Here is a 19,470-nt window from a genome sequence, read left to right on the forward strand (position 1 = left end):
AATTATTCAATACCTTATTAAATTCCATATTTGTGCATGGCTTAACCAAATAACAAAAACAAAAAAAAATCCATTTATAACAAGAAATTCTACGTAAATTATACGTGATATGGATAGTTGATATGCATACGTCATTATCTATCTATTAATATAAAACAATGAGATAATATTAAGTAAAATTTCCAATAATTTGTTTAAATACATTTTACAATGAAAATGGCAGTCTACGCATATTTAATTATTGCAATTATATAGATATTAGTATAGAAGAAGCAAGGTGTTCGATCTTCTATAGATATATTTGATTAAAATTTTATCCCTTTTCTATCTGATCTTTAGGTAATTCATAGAGTTCCAATTACTTTCAATCAATTACATATCTTTACTCATTAAGTAATGAACTATTGTCCATTAGTTTTACGTTTTTATTTTAATTTAAACAATAAGTTTATTTATGATATTATTATTATTATTATTATTATTATTATTATTATTATTATTATTATTATTGCATCATGAAAATAGATTAAAGGACGATTTAGTGGCAAGCAGATTTGAAATCATTTTTAATTAAACAATACTAATACACATAACATTTATTCAATTATATTAAAGTTAAAAAAAATAATAATATTACTACTTAATCCGTGTTATTTAATACGAAGACCTGTTTTTACACATTTTTGAGATATAAATTTTTTATGTACTCGTATAAATAGAACGCTCGTCTGACCCGTGTGGTTCGAAATATAGATAAATCTAGAGAGAAGAGGAAAAAAAAAGGGCGAATGAAAGAAAGCGCGAGAGTGTGCGAGAGTGAGCGAAATAGCGAGAGAGACGGAGAGAGAGCGAAGCGACGAGAAATAGTAGGAGATACCGCCGCCACCTGTAATTTTCCATTCGTTCGTACTTTTTATATTCGAACTTTGTGCACGTACGTATGTTAGATTGCGTAGTCGTGAAAAATAATTGAAATGTAGAAAGAAAGAAAGTAATGGTGGAAAGAAAAATCATTGCTTGTAATATTTGGGCGTTACTTGACAACTTATGATGACAAATCATAATAACCCACTGATATTAACGTTGTCAATTACACGCGACATTATAATAAAACAAAAACTTAGAACGATCTAAGTGAGTAGTGAGCTACGCGAGTTTCGTCGCATCTTATTAATGTTATTAATAATCTAAGGAGCTGCTAATTAGCTTGAATGTATTAATTAAGCGATTTCAAATAAAGTGTCAAGGGCCAGAAGTGGTGAAAGGCGGTGGCTTTGCGCGGAGCGTAGAGAAAGGCTCGAGAAGGTTCTCGAAGAACGGATGCCTGAAGGCTCAGGTCCGCGCGGTAAAAGCTAAAAGCTACATAGACCGAGTCCGAGTGCCTCGTTATCGTGGAAAATCAGCTCGAGATCTCGATTATGCGAGCGTGTACACGAGGACCATCGGCCCGGAATATTCGAGAAGCCGGCCGGTGACGCTCACACGTGCAGACACGCGCGCCTCGAGCCCGGATACCGAAACCGAGCATCGATGAACTTTACGGTCAATCTCTAGGGCCAGACAGTAAGTAGCTTTCCCTCTCCGGATGCTGCGCGACGGCTGACGCGTCCTTGAGCCGTCGCGAGAGGCTGCGCTGACATCTCCGTGCTGCTTCTCACAAGTGGTGGTCGATCGTTTTTGTGTTCTCGCCCGCCCAATCGTGTCAAGTATATTAAAATAATAATCCATCGATTAAGATCGAGTGATAATTGGCCTTAATGAGGGATCTAATGGGTTAAGTCGGTGCTGCGGATGAGCCATCATCGCTGCCCGTGTGGGGTATTGTAGGTTAATGTAGGCTTCGACGAAAATAATCGCTAAATTTTCGTTTTTAACATTATAAATTTATTGTTTAAAGTTTGTGGAAACTGGGCAATGAGAAAGCAAGTGGTCTTATACAATATCAACATTTTTTTCAGATAAAAATTTCGCTTGATAAAATACAAATCTTTATTTTCACATGCAAGCACAGTAAATTTAAGCTATTATCGTACATTTTTAAGTGGATAAGTAAATTTTTCCGTGATATTATGTGAATTGTATTACAGAATAGATAGAGTGATTGATTTTTAGTAATTTAGTAATTTAATCTTTTTTATTATATAACTGCTTCGCTACGTATATATCTATTTGCTAATGAATGTTGTTAATTACCTTTAATTATAACAATTTTTTTATACTTCGAATCTCTATCCACGTAATAAGAGTATTCTCACTGACGTTCTACAAAAGTCATTTTACTACTATCAATGATTCAAGAAGCTATAGAATTTATTTTTAGCATCATTATTATAATTTACATTGACGCGTATAAAGAAAAAAAAATGAATTGTGTTCGTATTAGTAAATTTAATGTGTACGTTAAGAAGTAAAATATTATCATAATTATAGATACACGTGATTATTGAATAACTTACAGCGTTTCTATTTAAAATTCCATTCCCTTACATTTATAAAATATATGTTATTTATAGTATTATTCAAATGCAATAATAATTCAATCAAAAATATCATTTATAATTTAACATCTTATTAAAACTAATGCATCTTTTAACTATTACGAACAATGAAATAATATACAACTCCTTATTAAATACTATTATCTTTTAAAAATGTATATCAATAAGTTTTCTAAAAATTTGAATATTAAATCAGTATTTTGAAAAGATTTTGTCACAACGCACTGTCGAGAAAATTTTTAATTTGTATTGAAATTTTAATTTTTTATTAATATAGGAATTTTTTTGTTTTGCTTTTGTTTTTTGCTCATATATTGAAAATTTAGAAATTTAATTGATATTATGATTTAGGTAAGAATTTAATTCACGTAAAAAAAAGACATTAGATCTCATAGTCTAATATCATCTCGATACTCATCAATGAAAATAATACGAATATTTTGCGACTATCGACAGAATTTCAAATTAATAGATACTGGTCATAAAGATGGTAGCAAAAAGTATTTACAGTACTGCTATATAGTTAATTTAATATAATTTTTAAAGACGAGTACACTTGATATCAATTTCATATAATCTATCGGTCGTCAACTATTGTAGAATACTATCCAAAAACTACAAGACAATAACAAAGATATTAAATATCCAACCGGTATTCGACTACTTTTTCATTAAATATCATACATCAAGATACATTTATTTCAATTCGCAAAATTAACAATGTCTGTCGTTTAATTGAAAAAATGTTATCAATTGTTTATAATCAATACGCATCCTAAATGAATAATAATATTTATTTAGCACGTACACACTTCACGATTAAGGCATCTTACATTACAGGATGTCTATATTTATTACGATAAGCCAAATTTGAAACTGTATTCCAACATTAATAAATTATCCATCGCAAGAATTTAACTATTTGTTTAATTTTAAATTCAGCACTTTCACAGATTATGCATTGAAATCTACATTCAATCATAAAGTCAATACGCTGCAGTTGTAAACAATGCATACAATATATGAAATGACAATAAAACGAAATACAAATACAAAACACATTAAAGAATGGAAATATACAAGAGTTCATCAACACCCGCAGTAGTAAAAGAAATTATGCATTATCCAACAACTTATAGCGACACAGCGGAGAACAATTAATAAAATGTCTCTCTAAAGTACCGCGAGACACGATCGCAGCTACGTCACGCCCTTTGCTCTTATCGTCTCGGCACTCCCTTCCCCTTCCCCTTCCCATTCCCCTTCCGTCGCCCTCCGCGACGACCGCCGCCGCCGCCGCCGCCGCCGCCGCCGCCGCCGCCACCACCGCCACCAATGCGCTCCCTCCAGCCCCACCCTCCCCCCTGCTACGTCACGCCCTTCCTCTTACTGAGGCTCATTCAGCAATCGATAGAGAGCGGACGGTCAAAGCCGGCCAGCACACGTGCGGATTACATGCCGTAGTAGACGCAATGTGAACCTCGCCAAGGTGCAAGTTCAAGTGCACAGAGACGTCGTCTGTCGTTGTATTTTAGTTTGTTGGCACTCGCGTGCCAATTAAAAGATCTTATCGATACTCTCGACTATGTCGGGATTTTAATCTACAATAAAACTAGGATCGTTAACCGCGATTGTCGTCTATCTACATCCCCGTGATCGCGAGCTGCCGTATGAATTTAAACGAGAGAGCTTCGAGGCACTGCCGAGACGAAGTGCTGAGCAATTCCATCGCCCTTGGATTTTAACATTTATTCTGGACAAAATTACTTTTTTTTTTTTTTTTTATGTGTCAACAGTCTTAAATGCATTTACTGTCTTCTTTACATTGAATGACAATATGATCAGCTACGACGCGAATTTACTATGACCTAATCACTACGCTATATTAAATTATTTATGTACATTGTCATCTGCTAAAGATTATAGACTACGACAAAAAAAAAGTCTATCTTTGGAAAATTACTCGCTCAAACATTTACAACTACTTTATAGTTATTATTTTTTTCTTCTTCAGTTATGTGTTCTAGGTAGAGAGGTAGTTGGTATTACTGTCACTGCATCGTAGAGCATAATTTTTATTGTAAACAAATAATATATTACAAATCGTCTAATAGGTCACTTTTGTTCTACCGATAATACATCATTTATTAAATTAATATTTATACTACATAAATGCAATTGTACATTAACTCTTTTAGATTTTGAGTTATTTTTAAAAATTATATAGACAAAATAATTTTCCAAATTTACCGAAAGACAAATTGAACTGAATAATTATTTCCTTAGATTTATTTAGCTGAAAATTATTAATTTTTATTTAATGACTATATTCAAATATTCAAATTAAAGAAAAGAAAAAAATTCATAATAATTCAATAAATCAAATTTAATTGAATATAGAATAATATTATGAATGTTAATTCGGTACAAATATAAATACCTGGCATTAGCTAAATATTAAATAATTATTATAATGTAAAGTTTTATTGTAAACATTGGGAGCTAACTGAAGGTAAATTACAACAACGACAACAAACAAAAACAAACAAAAAAAAAAACGATATATTGTCTAATAATAAACCATAAGTTTAAAAATATTTTTAAATAGAACTTGATTGGATATGTCATTTGTGCAAGCTTTTTTGACGTTTTATTAAGTATATGTTTTGTAAGCTAAAAATATACATATTAAAAATCTCACTCCTAAATACGCGTTTAAACAATATTAATAATCGTAAAACGATTGAATCTTCCAAAAGTTAGGAAAACTGTATTTCAATATTTTACTAATTTTAATATTCATAATAATTAAAATAAAAGTATGATTCGTTGTACAATAATCATGCATTGTCCAATATATATATAGTATATTGTATGAGAAATTTTTTCATTAATTTCTATAAGCTTTCCATTAATTTAGATTGATAATAATTTTTGATAAATTATTATAAAATGCCAATGATTAAGAAAAATATGAAATAGCTTCACTCGCGCTCATTTACAATTCAATATATACGTCTATTTCATTATTTAAATAACATATTAGTATTGACGTAATGTTAAATCATATTATAATCAATGGTATTTAATGTTTATTAATGATTCAATGATAATAAGAACAATGCAAAAATAAATAAATGATGTAATTATATTTGTTTGTATAAGGCCACTGAAATTAATATGTGAATACGTAAAACTTATTTTGTTTGTTCAGGATATTTTAATATTTCATTTGTAATTAATATGCTTCGCATATTGAATTTAATTGTTCATTTGATTTATGAAGATTAATAAAGAAATAAAGAGTAAAAAAATCATTTTAAACTTTCAAATATATAAGTTTCTTAATTATATGAAAATAATATTAAATTACTTTATTAAGAAAGGTGCCATAATAATGTTATGTATTAACTATCGATCTACTCAAATATTTATAATAGTTGAACCTTACATAATCCAATTAAATTCAATTAGTACTATAACAATAATAATACAATTCAATTTTTATAAAGTTCAATTGTCATAAATCAATTAAATATATTATAATTATATTAATCAATCAGTACAAAGTTCGTCAAACAAAAAAAAAAAAAAAAAAACCAGTTGTTTTCCCAGTTCAAACATTCAATATCTTTTGACAATTATAATTGACAGTTAAATTTTTAATATAACAAATTATTATTAAACATAAATTCAGACATAAGAGATTCCACGATACAAAAGGATTGATCTATTTGAAATGGTCATTTTAGTAATTTTGTGACTTGGCGACCCTAGCGATACAACTAATCGTTTTATCGATATTTAATTTAATTGCAAATTTTTTGCCCCTACGACATTTATAATAAATAATATTATTTAAATATAATAAATATTATTCTCAAAGTATGATTAAACAGTGTTCAATCTATAAAAGATAATAAATTTAAACGTGAGTTTTTCATGTTCTCTCTAATGATCCAAAGTATATCGAAGACACAAAAAATACATATTTCCTTTCAATTTAAAAATTTAGCAAAAAATTGCTTCACTTATTCATTAATTATTAGAATATATTTCCGGCACTTCGTTAATAAAAGAATTATTAAGAATTTCAAACGTTAGTTTGCTGCACGCATTAAATAATTTAAAATCCATCACTGTTTTATTTTTTGTCAAAGAAAATGAAGAAAAAACATATTTCTGCGAGATTAAATTTAAACAAAAGAACCACTTTTAGTGAACAAAAATATAATAAATTTAATTCTCCCGACTGTCTTTCTTTATTAGTCATTTTCTAAGTATTATTTTGATCATTCAAAATAACTATAAAATAATAATAAATAACACAAAGTCGACTAATAATATAAGATTGTACATTGAAAGCTATGGGAAGCTTTTAATATTTGTTCATTCGGATCAACTTATTCGATACTTTTCAACCAATATTAATAAATAATATCGTAGCAAAGCAAACTTTGTATTGTTACAATTCTCGGAATAATAATTATTCATATCTCACTTAAAATGCTACCTGTCGCGGGCTTGTATTTAAACTAAAATTCCAAGTTACTGTGCTATCTAAGTATACTACAACTTATCTATAATAAAAGTGAAAAATACTTTTGCTTTGCAATGTTTCAACAACTTTCATGTAGGCGTAATTCCAAATTTTATGTTACAACTATTTATCGGCCCCGAAACGGGGAATTTGCCTTTATTACAATTCGTTAATTACAATTAAAGAAAACCTGAAAATCAACTTACAATCGAACACTATAACCAATAAAAGTAAATGAATCTTTTAGCCAATGAAATTTACATTAATTTATACTTTATCTTAAAAATAATAATTAATAGAGGTACTTTAAAGTAAGTGTATACAATATGCAAACACAAGATTGCAACACTTGCAAGATAGGATAGGTCTTTGATGTAACGATAGCAATATAAATCGTACCAAGACTATAATGTAATTGCATAAATCCATACCAAGTGACAATAGCAAAATTTTACTATATACGCATGCAACGACTGCGTAGTCTTGTTAATAATAGAATCGGTGAAACTGTAAGCGACGCGCCAAGCACTGATGTAAAGTTGGACGGCTTAACGGAATACTATCACATGTAGACATGTATAAACAGCGGCAATAAATAACGACGCGCATTAAATGAAATAATTTTAACAAGCTTTAAAAACGAAGGGCGGCATGCGAAAATAATATCAATTAGATGAACGTATTATCGGAAAACGTAAATTTGTTAATAGCGCTTTTAACCTGCATTCATAACAACAGTGAAATGTTCCCGTATCTCTCTCTCTCTCTCTCTCTCTCTCTCTCTCTCTCTCTGCTTTATTATGTAAATGCTGTTCTGTTTTTATTATTAGTTATTTATTTATTTATTTATTTATTTTTTTTTTTTTTTTTTTTTTTATTTATTTTTTTTTTTTGAAAGTATATTAGATATGCACATAGAGGGAAACTGGTTAAATGTGGTATTACCTGAGAACGTAGGCGTCAATCACGTCGTTTCGGCAAAAACTAATAATTTCACAGCGCACGATCTTCAAAAGGGACTCCCACTTTTGCCTGTAATGAAAAAATTGGATTTTTATATAACAATTCAGCTTAATGATAATTTACATACTTTCAATATAAGTCAACCTATAGTTTGCAATAATTTAAATTAATATTAATGATATAGAATTAAATAAGTATTCGTAATAAGGGGGAAAAACATCATTGATAGCATTTTTGGTAGATAGCTTTATTTTTTTGTATAATTTAGATCATTATATTCATTATATTATATCATAATTTTTATAATTTAGATCATTACGTCTATGATTTGAACTACGTAATGTCAATCTACACTCAATATAAAAATAAAATTATTAAATGAAAAATTTAACATTTTAAGATGTAAATCGATGAAATTTTCACATATTCACCTCTTAAAATTATACGTTTTAATACACCAATAAGGCGCTAATATATCACCGTAGTTTATAATAAATTCAATATCAATTAAGGACAATATGAGCCAAAATAAAATGTACGTAGATTATTGTATCGATTGGATTTCAATTAAATACATTCGAATTTATAATATATTCCTCCCACCGCATATTGATTTCGTATATTTAGAATGTATATTCAAGTACTTCACGTTAAAGACAACGTTCTAAATTTGATTAAAACTCACGCACACGCACACGCACACGCGCACGCGCACGCACACGCACACGCGCAAGCTCAAGCGCAAGCGCGCGCACACACACAAGCACAAGTAGTGGCACGATTTTGTCCAATGACACGCACACGCGCAAGCTCAAGCGCAAGCGTGCGCACACACACAAGCACAAGTAGTGGCACGATTTTGTCCAATGACATACATTTGTCATTGAGCATGTACATCCACTGCGATGCATATTTCGCAGATATTATTATTTTTCTAATTCTTCAGAATTTTTAGACATTGTAGTTTTACTTTATGATTTGAATTATAATTATTATATAAGCGGAAGAATGAAAATGTCGAGTGTAATTATTAATCCTATGTATGCGTAACCCCGGGATTTCTTAATTCTCGTCGTTTACAAATTTGAAAATATTTTCAACTTGCGGTCTTCGGACCTTGCAAGTCAAAAATAATCATAACTTAACCACCGCGACAACTTAATAAGAAATCGATACGATTGAGTTGCTCACAATTTTATCTAAATTCTCAGCTATACTTTAAATCTCTGCGACAATTTATTTCCTCAAGGCGCTCCGATAAATTGAATTTCAATAATGATTTCGATGTGAAATAGCGACGGCTAATAATAATACCAGAGAATTATGTTTCATTTCATGTTTGATATCAAAAAGCACAAGAGAGCCCCGAATATCGCATACAAATGACATATCGCAACAGGAATATTATGCACATGTATGTAGTTAACACGCATAATACACATGTCTAAAACATAAAGATAAAGAGCTTATGAGCCATATTGATTATAGAGCCATCGGTGTTGGATGTGGCATGGGTCATCGAGGGAAAAGCATTTCGATAACATTGCAAAATTCAGAATCTATAAGCATTTTTCTTAATAATTCCAACTCAACTATTCTATAAAACGAGTGCCGATTTCTCATTTTTTGAACTTATTTAGAAGCTGATGGATATTTCAACTAAAGTTATTTACTTCGACGATAAGTGTCGCGTATTTGCAATCATAAGCTATTATTTAATAACTCTTTTGCAATTTAATAAGGACATTTACAAAGAAAATATTAAAAATTGAAAATTATAAAATTATTATAGCGTTAGAAGATATTTTCTGAAAGTTGCACAATTGATAATTCAACACATTTGATAAAAAAAAAGGTAATTCGAATTTCTTTCAAGCACTGCAACAATTGTCTCGTATAGAACCATGAAAATTTCTTATTTCATATTGTACGATCAATTCCCACCCAAAATGAATAAAATATTATAACGTTTCATTTACTTTCCAACGAACATGCCTACGTACTTTCATCATTTATCATTTTCTTCATTTACAAGCATATAATTAAACACTGTCGATATTAATTATTTATTCGAGACTTATTTGTAAATTAAATAATGGCTTAATCGTAGATTTTTTTTTTTTTTTTTTTTTTTTTTTTTTTTTTTTCAAAAAGATGGGTGCTTGAAAATGTTTGTAAGTGAAATTGAAAATGATATTGAACAGATAATTTTTCATTACAACGACGATTACAAGAATATTACATCATTATTATACCAAGCTATTAATTTTATACGGCAATTAAAAAATTCTTATATATTATATAAATTGACCTTCTTAACCACGAGCTATCTACTAAATATTTAATAATATTTTAATATTATCCTTTTGTTTTATAAAATAATTTAAAGGGGCATCTCTCGTAATCAAAATAATATATACCCTTTCATTTACTTATAAATACATTTGATAAATAAATTTAATGTAAATGTAATATCAAGTATAAAGTAACGATGAATGTAAGATGAAATAATTTTGTAAATTCAATTCAATATTTACTACATTTACTATTTCTCTTAGCCTTCATATAGAAGAAATATTATTTTGTTAATATTTCATTTGATCGGTAAAATCGGTAAAATCGGATACGTTATAAATATTAAAGCCAATCGAGACTGTGCAATAGAAAATAATCTATCCTCGTGTAATATTTACTTCTAATTACATTTCAAAGAATATGAGCAAAAGTAACACAACATCAATCCATTATTGGTTCAATTTACTCGCGAGTATTCAATCCAATAATAATTTCATAAAAATGAAATACTTTCAATCTTATTGATATTAATTTCCATTTTATCAATTACCTTTCGTTAATTTAGTAATTTTTAAACTACTCAATGATTATAAATCAATGTTATGCGTTAACTTGTCAGAATAGAAATGATACATCTATTATATAATATTTATAAATTTATAATAAAACGTATCCGAATAATGTGAATCTGCTTTTAGATTAATACGCAACCACCCTCCGGGTTATGTAGAATTTTATCAGAATATTTCGGATGGCTTTCGTATGTATTGAAAATTTACAATAAATAATTTAAATATTTTCACACGCATATTAAATACAAACTTACATTACTTATTATTGCGAAGAAATATTATAGAATTTTGTAGTTAAAATTGTAAAATAAATTGTTGAAAATGACAAATGGGCACAATAAAATGACCAAAGTCATCTATTAACCAAGTGTTTTCTATTATGACATTTTAACATATAGTCAGGCGATCATACAGTATTGTCTTTAAATACAACCGATGTCTTGATTTGTATTTAATCTTCACTCGCGTCAAATGTGTATCTCATAAATACTTGTCAAAATAAAGGTATCGGGTTGCTTCATCATTATTATATGATATACCTGATTTTGGAGACGTCGTTATTGCATCGTGGGGTGGATGGGGGGGGGGGAGATGTGAGGAAAAAAAAAACCTTTTTATAATAACACATTAAGATATGTATACAATGTTTTCAATAAAAAATAATTATTTCCCCAATTAGCATTTGGGAATAATAAACAACCGATGAGACTTCTCAGCGCAAATGTCGAAATCGCTATCTTCGCTAATGTACACTAATGTGGCAGTCTTCTTGTCTGCTCCTGTTATCGAATGTAATGTATGTCTCATATAGACTTCGAATAAATGATACGAAGGTTCTGTAACCTATGTAAGGTAGTGTGTACTTGTACAGTGTAATTTCAATTGCGAAGATTAATATCGTTACTTTTCATAATATTTGTTCTCTATTGAATCGATGCTTTATCTATCTAAAACCATTATTAATATAGTAAAATGGATGACAATAACGAGTATTTATAAAATATGACATTGACCTTAAAAACAATTCTACATCATATGAAAGATATAATTTAAAATGCATAATTCGTAATACGTAGTTCATAAGAATAACCTATCTGATTATGTATTATTATAATATTACATAATAACTAACATTCAAATTTAATAAGTTTGCATTTCACATCTATCAAATACTTTTATTCGAATATAATAATTCAATTTGAATAGAATATATATATATATATATATATATATAGGACAAGTCAATTTGGTTAATTAAACAACGATAATCTAATAAGGCATATGAAATTCGAATGAAATTGAATAATTAGAAACCCGAAAAGAAACTTGGTAGTTGAAGTTCAATACGATCATACGTACAAATTTTTTTTATCAACTTATCGATTTAATATATTCCCTTCAAATGATACATTAACTAATGTTATGCATAGAATATAAATTCAATAACTAAATCATATCATTGCTTAATTCAATCAAATTTTTATTGTTATTTTCAAAACAACGAGCATTATACATTAAACAACATAGACGATTTTTTTTTATTATACAAATTTATATATATATATATATATATATATATATATATATATATATATATGAAATTAATTCAATATATAATTTTAAATTATAACCATAAAGAAAATTATATATATATATAAAGTGTATAAACTATTTTATATATCATGTTGAAACTACGCATTAAATTCTAAATGTTTCTATGTGATAAGTACATACAAAATGTTTATATATTTATGTTTTGTTATTATATATAACGAGTATATATGTTGTATATTATGAATAATTAAAAAATGTCTAAATATTGCATTTCAATAAATAGTTTATCAATAAATACACTAGCTGATAGAATAAGCGTGAATTATCTTGAGTTTTTATGTTAATTAAAAATATGACATTTTAAAAATCATAGTAAATATAATGCTCGTTGTGCTTGAAACTGTCGAGAATAAAATATCATGAAAATTTGAATTTTATAGATTTAATTAACTAATACGCTAATAATAATTCTTTATATGGGCCATTATTTATTTCTAATTTATTCTAATGTCGTAAGAAAAAATTCAAATGTGTTGAATTTCTAGCGTGCGCACGCGCGAACACTAAAACACTGTTTTCTTTTCTTATTTTTTTAATTTAATTTAATTCGCAAACATAAATGCATGCGCGTGTGTGTATATACATATACATATACATATACATATACATATACGTATACATATACATATACATATGCATATGCGTATACATACTAATATTAAAAGGTGATATGGTAGAATTTGCTGATGAAAAAAAAAAAAGATGAAAATTGCGCAGAGAGAAATAAATAACAGGTGAGAAAGCTGTTGAGATATAATGCCCATACATTTTAGAAATAAAATTACAATGAACAAACGATGTAAGTCATCGTTAACTGTATTAAATGAACGATCGAGAGACTGCCGCAGTCTCAGACAGTCGGTTAGTTTATTTGGAGCGCAAGAGTGCGCACGAGCTCGGGGATAGGATGAATAAGAAGAAAGAATCTCGCTGAAAAGCTTGGAGCACATGAAGTAAAGCGCGTCATTAGCGTCGGTTTCCAATTTCAAAAGTAAATAAATATTTACCGAACTTAGAAAAGGGGGGTTACGCGAGGGGCGCATAAGGAAGTGTTCCCAGTAACCTTGAAAGTGCGAAAATGAAAGGCGGAGACGATCGATCTACGTTGCGCGCGCGCGCGCGCGCGTGTGTGTTGTTTCTCTTTAAAGTTAAATTAATGTCCAGCTCGGTTGACACCTCAGCGTTGAAATACTTGCGTTTAATTCCTTGGCGGATGACGTTCCCTGCCGCCGTTATTCCCCCGGTAATTTGCGAATTTAACGATGCTCGACCGCAGCATCACAATCAATGACTGCGAGCGTACGGACTGTCATAAAATTAATGGAATAGTACGACAATTTTTAAAGAGAAAAAAAGTGAGGCTGAGATGCGCGTGAGGTGGCTCTAGCTGGGCTAATATTTATATTAACAACTAATGCAAAATTCTTATATTAAAAACTGTTTTATTGACTAATTCGGATATTGTGGATGTCGGCAAGTATTGCCATACATTCGGGCCGGTGCGATGAGCAGGGGAAGGGAATTGGGGATGTGGGGTAGGGGTGGGGGTAGGGGGGGGAGGTTTAATTCTTAAAACTTAATTAAGACAGATATGAAATTGATTCATGACCAACCAAAGAGATTTATGGTAAAAGCGAGAGGTTGATAATTAGTATTTCTTTTTCTTATTAAAAAGTGCAGTCAATATATTTAATAAATCCAGAGCATTAAAAGTTAATTAAAATTCATTGTTTATAATATATGAGAATGGAGGCTCGAAATTTATTATTTCAGAAGCTAATAAAAGTCATGTTTATGATCTTAAAACGCGCTCGGCATTTAATATTTTCAATATTATATTGGTACAATTTTTATTATTGAATATTAAGATCGTCGAGTACGGCTAGTACGGTTATTAAAAATGGTAGTAGTCAGAATCACAACTTTCAAACACAAAATAATATTTAAGGATGTATTGAAAACAAGTCTTTGATAATTAGAACGTCGTTCGGAATGAGGCGAATGAAAATTAATTTTTATTATAGATTAAATCTTCTAGAATATATTGAAAAGGCAACGGGAAAAGTGATCACAAGCATTTCATAGAAACCGCGTTTGTATTGGCAATATGTGTTTGACACACACCAGCAAAGTCACAATCAATGAAACCCAACTGCAACGACATTAATCTACATTAATCTACATTAATATTCAACATACTTAATGAAAGTAGTGTAATATCAATCGTATTTTCTTACTTTTTCTTATTTCGTACGAGGATTAGTTGAAAAAATTATTACTCAAATTATCTCAATTGATAATGCAATTGATGTAATATACGGATTCATTACATTACTTAATTCACATTCGACTGTATAAGATTATTTCATGAGATATTCAAGGAAATTTTTAAATGAAAATTGTTAAAGTTATTTAAATGACGGTATTGTATATTTATTGGGCTCTTTAAAAGCTTAAGTTTATAATCAATAAAGCCTCAATCGTCGATGCTATATTCAGTTTGATTAAATTTAAATTTAAAAACGAATATTTTTGTACAAATTATTATTACACTTATATTATATTACTATACTGGGGATTTTTTGTTTTTGTTTTTTGTTTGTTTGTTTGTTATAGGGTATAAATAAATGGAAGGAAGAATACAATATTTAACAATTTCCTATTTATAGAAATTAAAAGTTCTGTATACATCTATTATTCATATATACACGCGCGCGCGTACATATTTAATTTATCGTCTTATTTTGGCATTATTAAAGATACATTAATGTATTTAAAGACATTGCTAAATATAAGGTCACAATAAACAAAAGGAAAAAAGAAAAAAGATTGCTTTATTACATTTAACTATTTCCACTATTTTATCGCTATTTTTTAGATAATCATTAGTTAGTAATTATAATAATAATAACAGCGACAATAATAATAGTAGAGTCTTATACAATAAGCAATATTATTTATTAGAATATTTTCTTTTTGTTTATTACAATGTTAGAAAATATTGTTAATATTGTAGGAAAATTAGTCGATTCATTTCCTTTTTAAATCAGTAATTCAACTATTTATGAGATTATATATATATATACGCACACACGCACATAATTAAACATCGAATCAGTCCACAATTTACGTTCTTCGTTAAACAAAACAATTAACATCATATTAAGTCGGCCGAATTACTTTATGATTACGTTCTATTTTTATTTGCAAAGTAAACTGTTAAAATTATATGCTAAAATTACTTTCTCAATAGTATACAAACAAATAGAAGCAAATACGTTTCATCACAGTGATTTACGCGTTAAATTGACGTTAATCAAGATGGTGAAAACGAGCTAAAAAAAAATTTATATTTAATAAGCAACAAAGCCAACGATTATTATGTAATAAAATATATCCACATTAGAAATTTAAACGAATAATTCATATAATTTTTTAATTAAACGAAATTCTCACACATTTAGGTGCCTGTCGCGTGAAACGGAATGTGCGAGATGATTATTTGCCAGCAACATTAGAATAATCCGTTATCGATTGAAATAATTAATTATACTTTGTTGTGTAGAAATAATATATATATATATATATATATATATATATATAAAAGAAAAAAAAAACCATTACAATTTGATGTAACATATCAATTTCAACGACGATAATCATTTTAAATGTAATATTACATTTTGGTTAAATGCCAATAAATTTTTTTAATCGGCTTATTAAATAGTGTGTAAAATAATCAAAGAGATAAAAAAAAAATGATAATAATAATAAAAAAAAAAGAAAAAAACCACTAATATCCAGTACTTTTGCCATACATTATTATAGTCATATTCGTGTCATATTCATATAAAATAACAAATTCTAAGACATTTGGAGAAAATTGCTCATTTACATTAGTTGAGTTGAAACTTGTATCGGAGAATTTCGATTAACCGCAAAATTGAAGCGAAACAAGCTATGTAGATATAAGAGGACCATAAAATGTTCCCGGGTTGTTCATTTATCTCACTCTACACAGATGTTGAGCTCTCTGTTTGCAAGCGTTGGCTATCTTTCTTCAATTAACGAATAATCGATACGTCAAATAAAAGACGCTTTTAATTAATTACAGACCGTGAAAGTCCGTTCATTGTTTAAACAATACAAACAAAAAACATCCCACTCTAAGCCTGCGACTCTAAGTGCAATGCATCGTCGCGTAATTACGTAATTACGCAATTACTTGTCCTATCGTTCGTGCGTACGTTCATCTACACGTATAGATTCGTTTATGCAACTGCCCCGAGACGTTTCGTTCCGTTACAACATCAACTTGCATAATCGCGCTAAAAGAACCGACCTAAGTTCAACTGACTATTATTGCCCGAAATAACGTGAGCCCTTGGAAAATAACGGCCGGTCTCCGTTATAATAGCGAGACTCGCGAGTCGCGCAAACGCAAGGTGAACCTAATACGAATACGCGCGATGCGATACGTGAAATCTGCGGGAAGATCGAAGACACGCGCAATAGCCAAGGGATTTATGCGCAGTTTTCCTTGATCGAGGCGTAGGTGGATGTAGCGACGGAGCACGCACTCGGCAAAGTCCTACATTAGATCTGAGAAAATCACAGGGGACAATCCCCGGCGACTCTGCCCGTCATATCTCCCCTTGACACCCTTTGGATTTCGCGCATCTCCCCTACGTCGACTTTTGCCGTATCGTTAGTCAGCGTAAAGAATAAAATGAAAAAAGGGAAGGAACGAGCCCGTCATTTGAGGAATCTCGTCGAGGACCTCGTCGAGCACGTATGGATATTTACAAGATTTAACGATATAAGGGATCTATCTATCTTGGTGCGCTTTGACGTTCGATCGAAGAGATACTATGAGCAAGTCGTCATGTTCCCGATTAGACAATTAGACGTCTACAACAATTTGATTGTAATGGCGAATAATAATAGCGTTCGTTAAACACAATGGCAATATACTTTTGTGTTTGATTTTACCGAACGTTTTTTCAATGCAAGTCGTAGCGTTTCTCAGCAATGAAAGACCAACTCCCCTGCGAATGCTCCGCGTCCCTCCCCTGATCTTTGGAGATACACGAGTTACGGAAATTCTTTTGATGCTTTCAGGGTGGATCCTCCCTTACGCGAGCTCACCAATTTTTATTCGGAGAGCAATAATACTTTAGCCGGCTATTCCAGCTTATCTCTGAACTCTTATCACTGGCTTGGCACATACAACGACTTAGCCAAGTAATTGCGTGCAAACACGTCGTCGACACACCCAATAAAAATTCCAATTCCTCCATCAACCCTTGCTCGCTCGTACTCCGTTTTTCCTCCCCTTTCGTCGCCCATTATCCTCTTGACGCAAGCCCACGTCGAAGGAGCAACTCGATAAGCTGACTGTTGTTTTTATTGGCCGAGAGGAATAAATGGAGGTCGGGTCGGTTGGGTCGGTCAGTTTGGTTGGTTTGGTTGGTTTGGTTGGTTTGGTTGGTTTGGTTGGTTTGGTTGGTTTGGTTGGTCCGTTAGTCCGTTGGTTGGTTGGTCGGTCGGTCGGTCGGTCGGTCGGTCGGTCGGTCGGTCGGTCGGTCGGTCGGTTGGTCGGTTGGTCGGTTGTCGACGAACCCTCAAGTAAGACGGATGGTCGTGTACAAGGAGGATCGAAGAAGATGGGACAGGTGAGAACAAACTCGAGCACCGTGAATCGATGTCAAACGACGATTTTATGAAGCTCGGAGAGCTCGGGAACCTCGAGGACCGCGAGGAAGCGATGTGCGATGAAGGATGATGAGAGGGACGAAAAGGTGCGCGATGTGACGATAATAAGTCGAGCGAACGTGCTTACCGGGGTATCTGCCTGAGGTCTCGTTGCCTGTCCTTGCCATCGCTGCTCGTGAACCAGATCTCGAGGAGCTTTTCCACACCCTCGAAGAATTGTACGCTCTCGGCGCCGTCGTTGTCGGGAATCGTGGCCGTCGTTGTCATCGTCGTCGACGGCAGGCTATTCAGTTCGGTGACTATCTCCGCCATGGTGATCAGGGGCTCGCACCACGACCCGAGGTAAAGCTCCCAGGATGACGGCCGCTGGCCGATTGACCCACCGAAGCTTAAATAGACGATGGGGGTTGTCTCGTATGACTCTTTAAAAAATTTTCTACTCGTGCCACAAGTTCATACAGGCACGTGCTATTGATGCTGCTACTATTCCAATTGCCAATAATAATAATGATGATGATGATGATGGTAGTGGTGGCGATGCTACTTCTGTTGCTTCTGCTTCTGCTTGTGCTTCTGCTCTGATTCTGCTTCTGCTTCTGCTTTTGCTTCTGCTTTTGCTTCTGCTTCTGCTTCTGTTTCTGCTGCTTCTGCTGCTTTTGTTCTGCTGCTGCTGCTGCTGCTGCTGCTGCTGATGGTGGCGGTGGCGGTGGCGGTGGCGGTGGCGATAGCGGTGGTGGTGGTGGCGGCGGTGGTGGTGGCGGTAGCGTGGTAGGTGGTGGTGGTGATTGTGGTAGTGGTGGTGGCGAAAATGGAGATGGAGGTGGAGGTGGAGGTGAAGACAGTGGTTGTGGCGGAAGTAGTGTTGGTTAGTGGGTGGTGAGTGATGGTAGGTGGTGGGTGGTGTCGGTGGTGATGGTGGTAATGATGATAATGATGATAATCGAGTGCGTATGAGCGGTAGCCTCTTCGAGGGGCGCCGATAACGCACGACCCCTCGCTCCCTCGCGTCCCTCTCTTCTTATCGATGTCTCGTAGGCTAATGAGCTACCGTCCTCCCTGCATTCGTGCCGTCTTCTAGACGTGCGCGCGCGGTTCCGTACCTGCGTGCATGCGCGCGCGCGCGTGCGTCTCGCGTACGCTGGGGACGTATGTAGTGTGCATGCGGTCACGTTAGGAACATAAAACGAGATCCGCGCCCGCGCGGGATCTAGACTCGTTTCTGCTCTCTCTTCTTCTTATTTCTTTATCTTTTTAATATCAATATACATACATA

At 32.0% G+C, this 19,470-nt stretch overlaps 1 protein-coding gene across 1 annotated transcript in view; it reads right to left on the reverse strand.

Annotated features, from left to right (window-relative positions):
- The window catches only part of SamDC (S-adenosylmethionine decarboxylase), a 30,829-nt gene extending 12,079 nt beyond the window's left edge, over window positions 1–18,750 (reverse strand). Inside the window, exons 1-2 of the mRNA XM_011506277.1 lie at window positions 18,325–18,750; window positions 7,984–8,070 (exon numbers count right to left, since the gene is read on the reverse strand). Coding sequence (XP_011504579.1) covers window positions 7,984–8,070; window positions 18,325–18,509 — 272 coding nt within the window. The 5' untranslated portion in view covers window positions 18,510–18,750. The remainder of the gene's footprint in view (window positions 1–7,983; window positions 8,071–18,324) is intronic.
- Between the last annotated feature and the right edge of the window lie 720 nt (window positions 18,751–19,470).

Source organism: Ceratosolen solmsi, unplaced genomic scaffold, assembly GCF_000503995.2.
Source record: "Ceratosolen solmsi marchali unplaced genomic scaffold, CerSol_1.0 scaffold7, whole genome shotgun sequence".
NCBI lineage: Eukaryota > Metazoa > Arthropoda > Insecta > Hymenoptera > Agaonidae > Ceratosolen > Ceratosolen solmsi.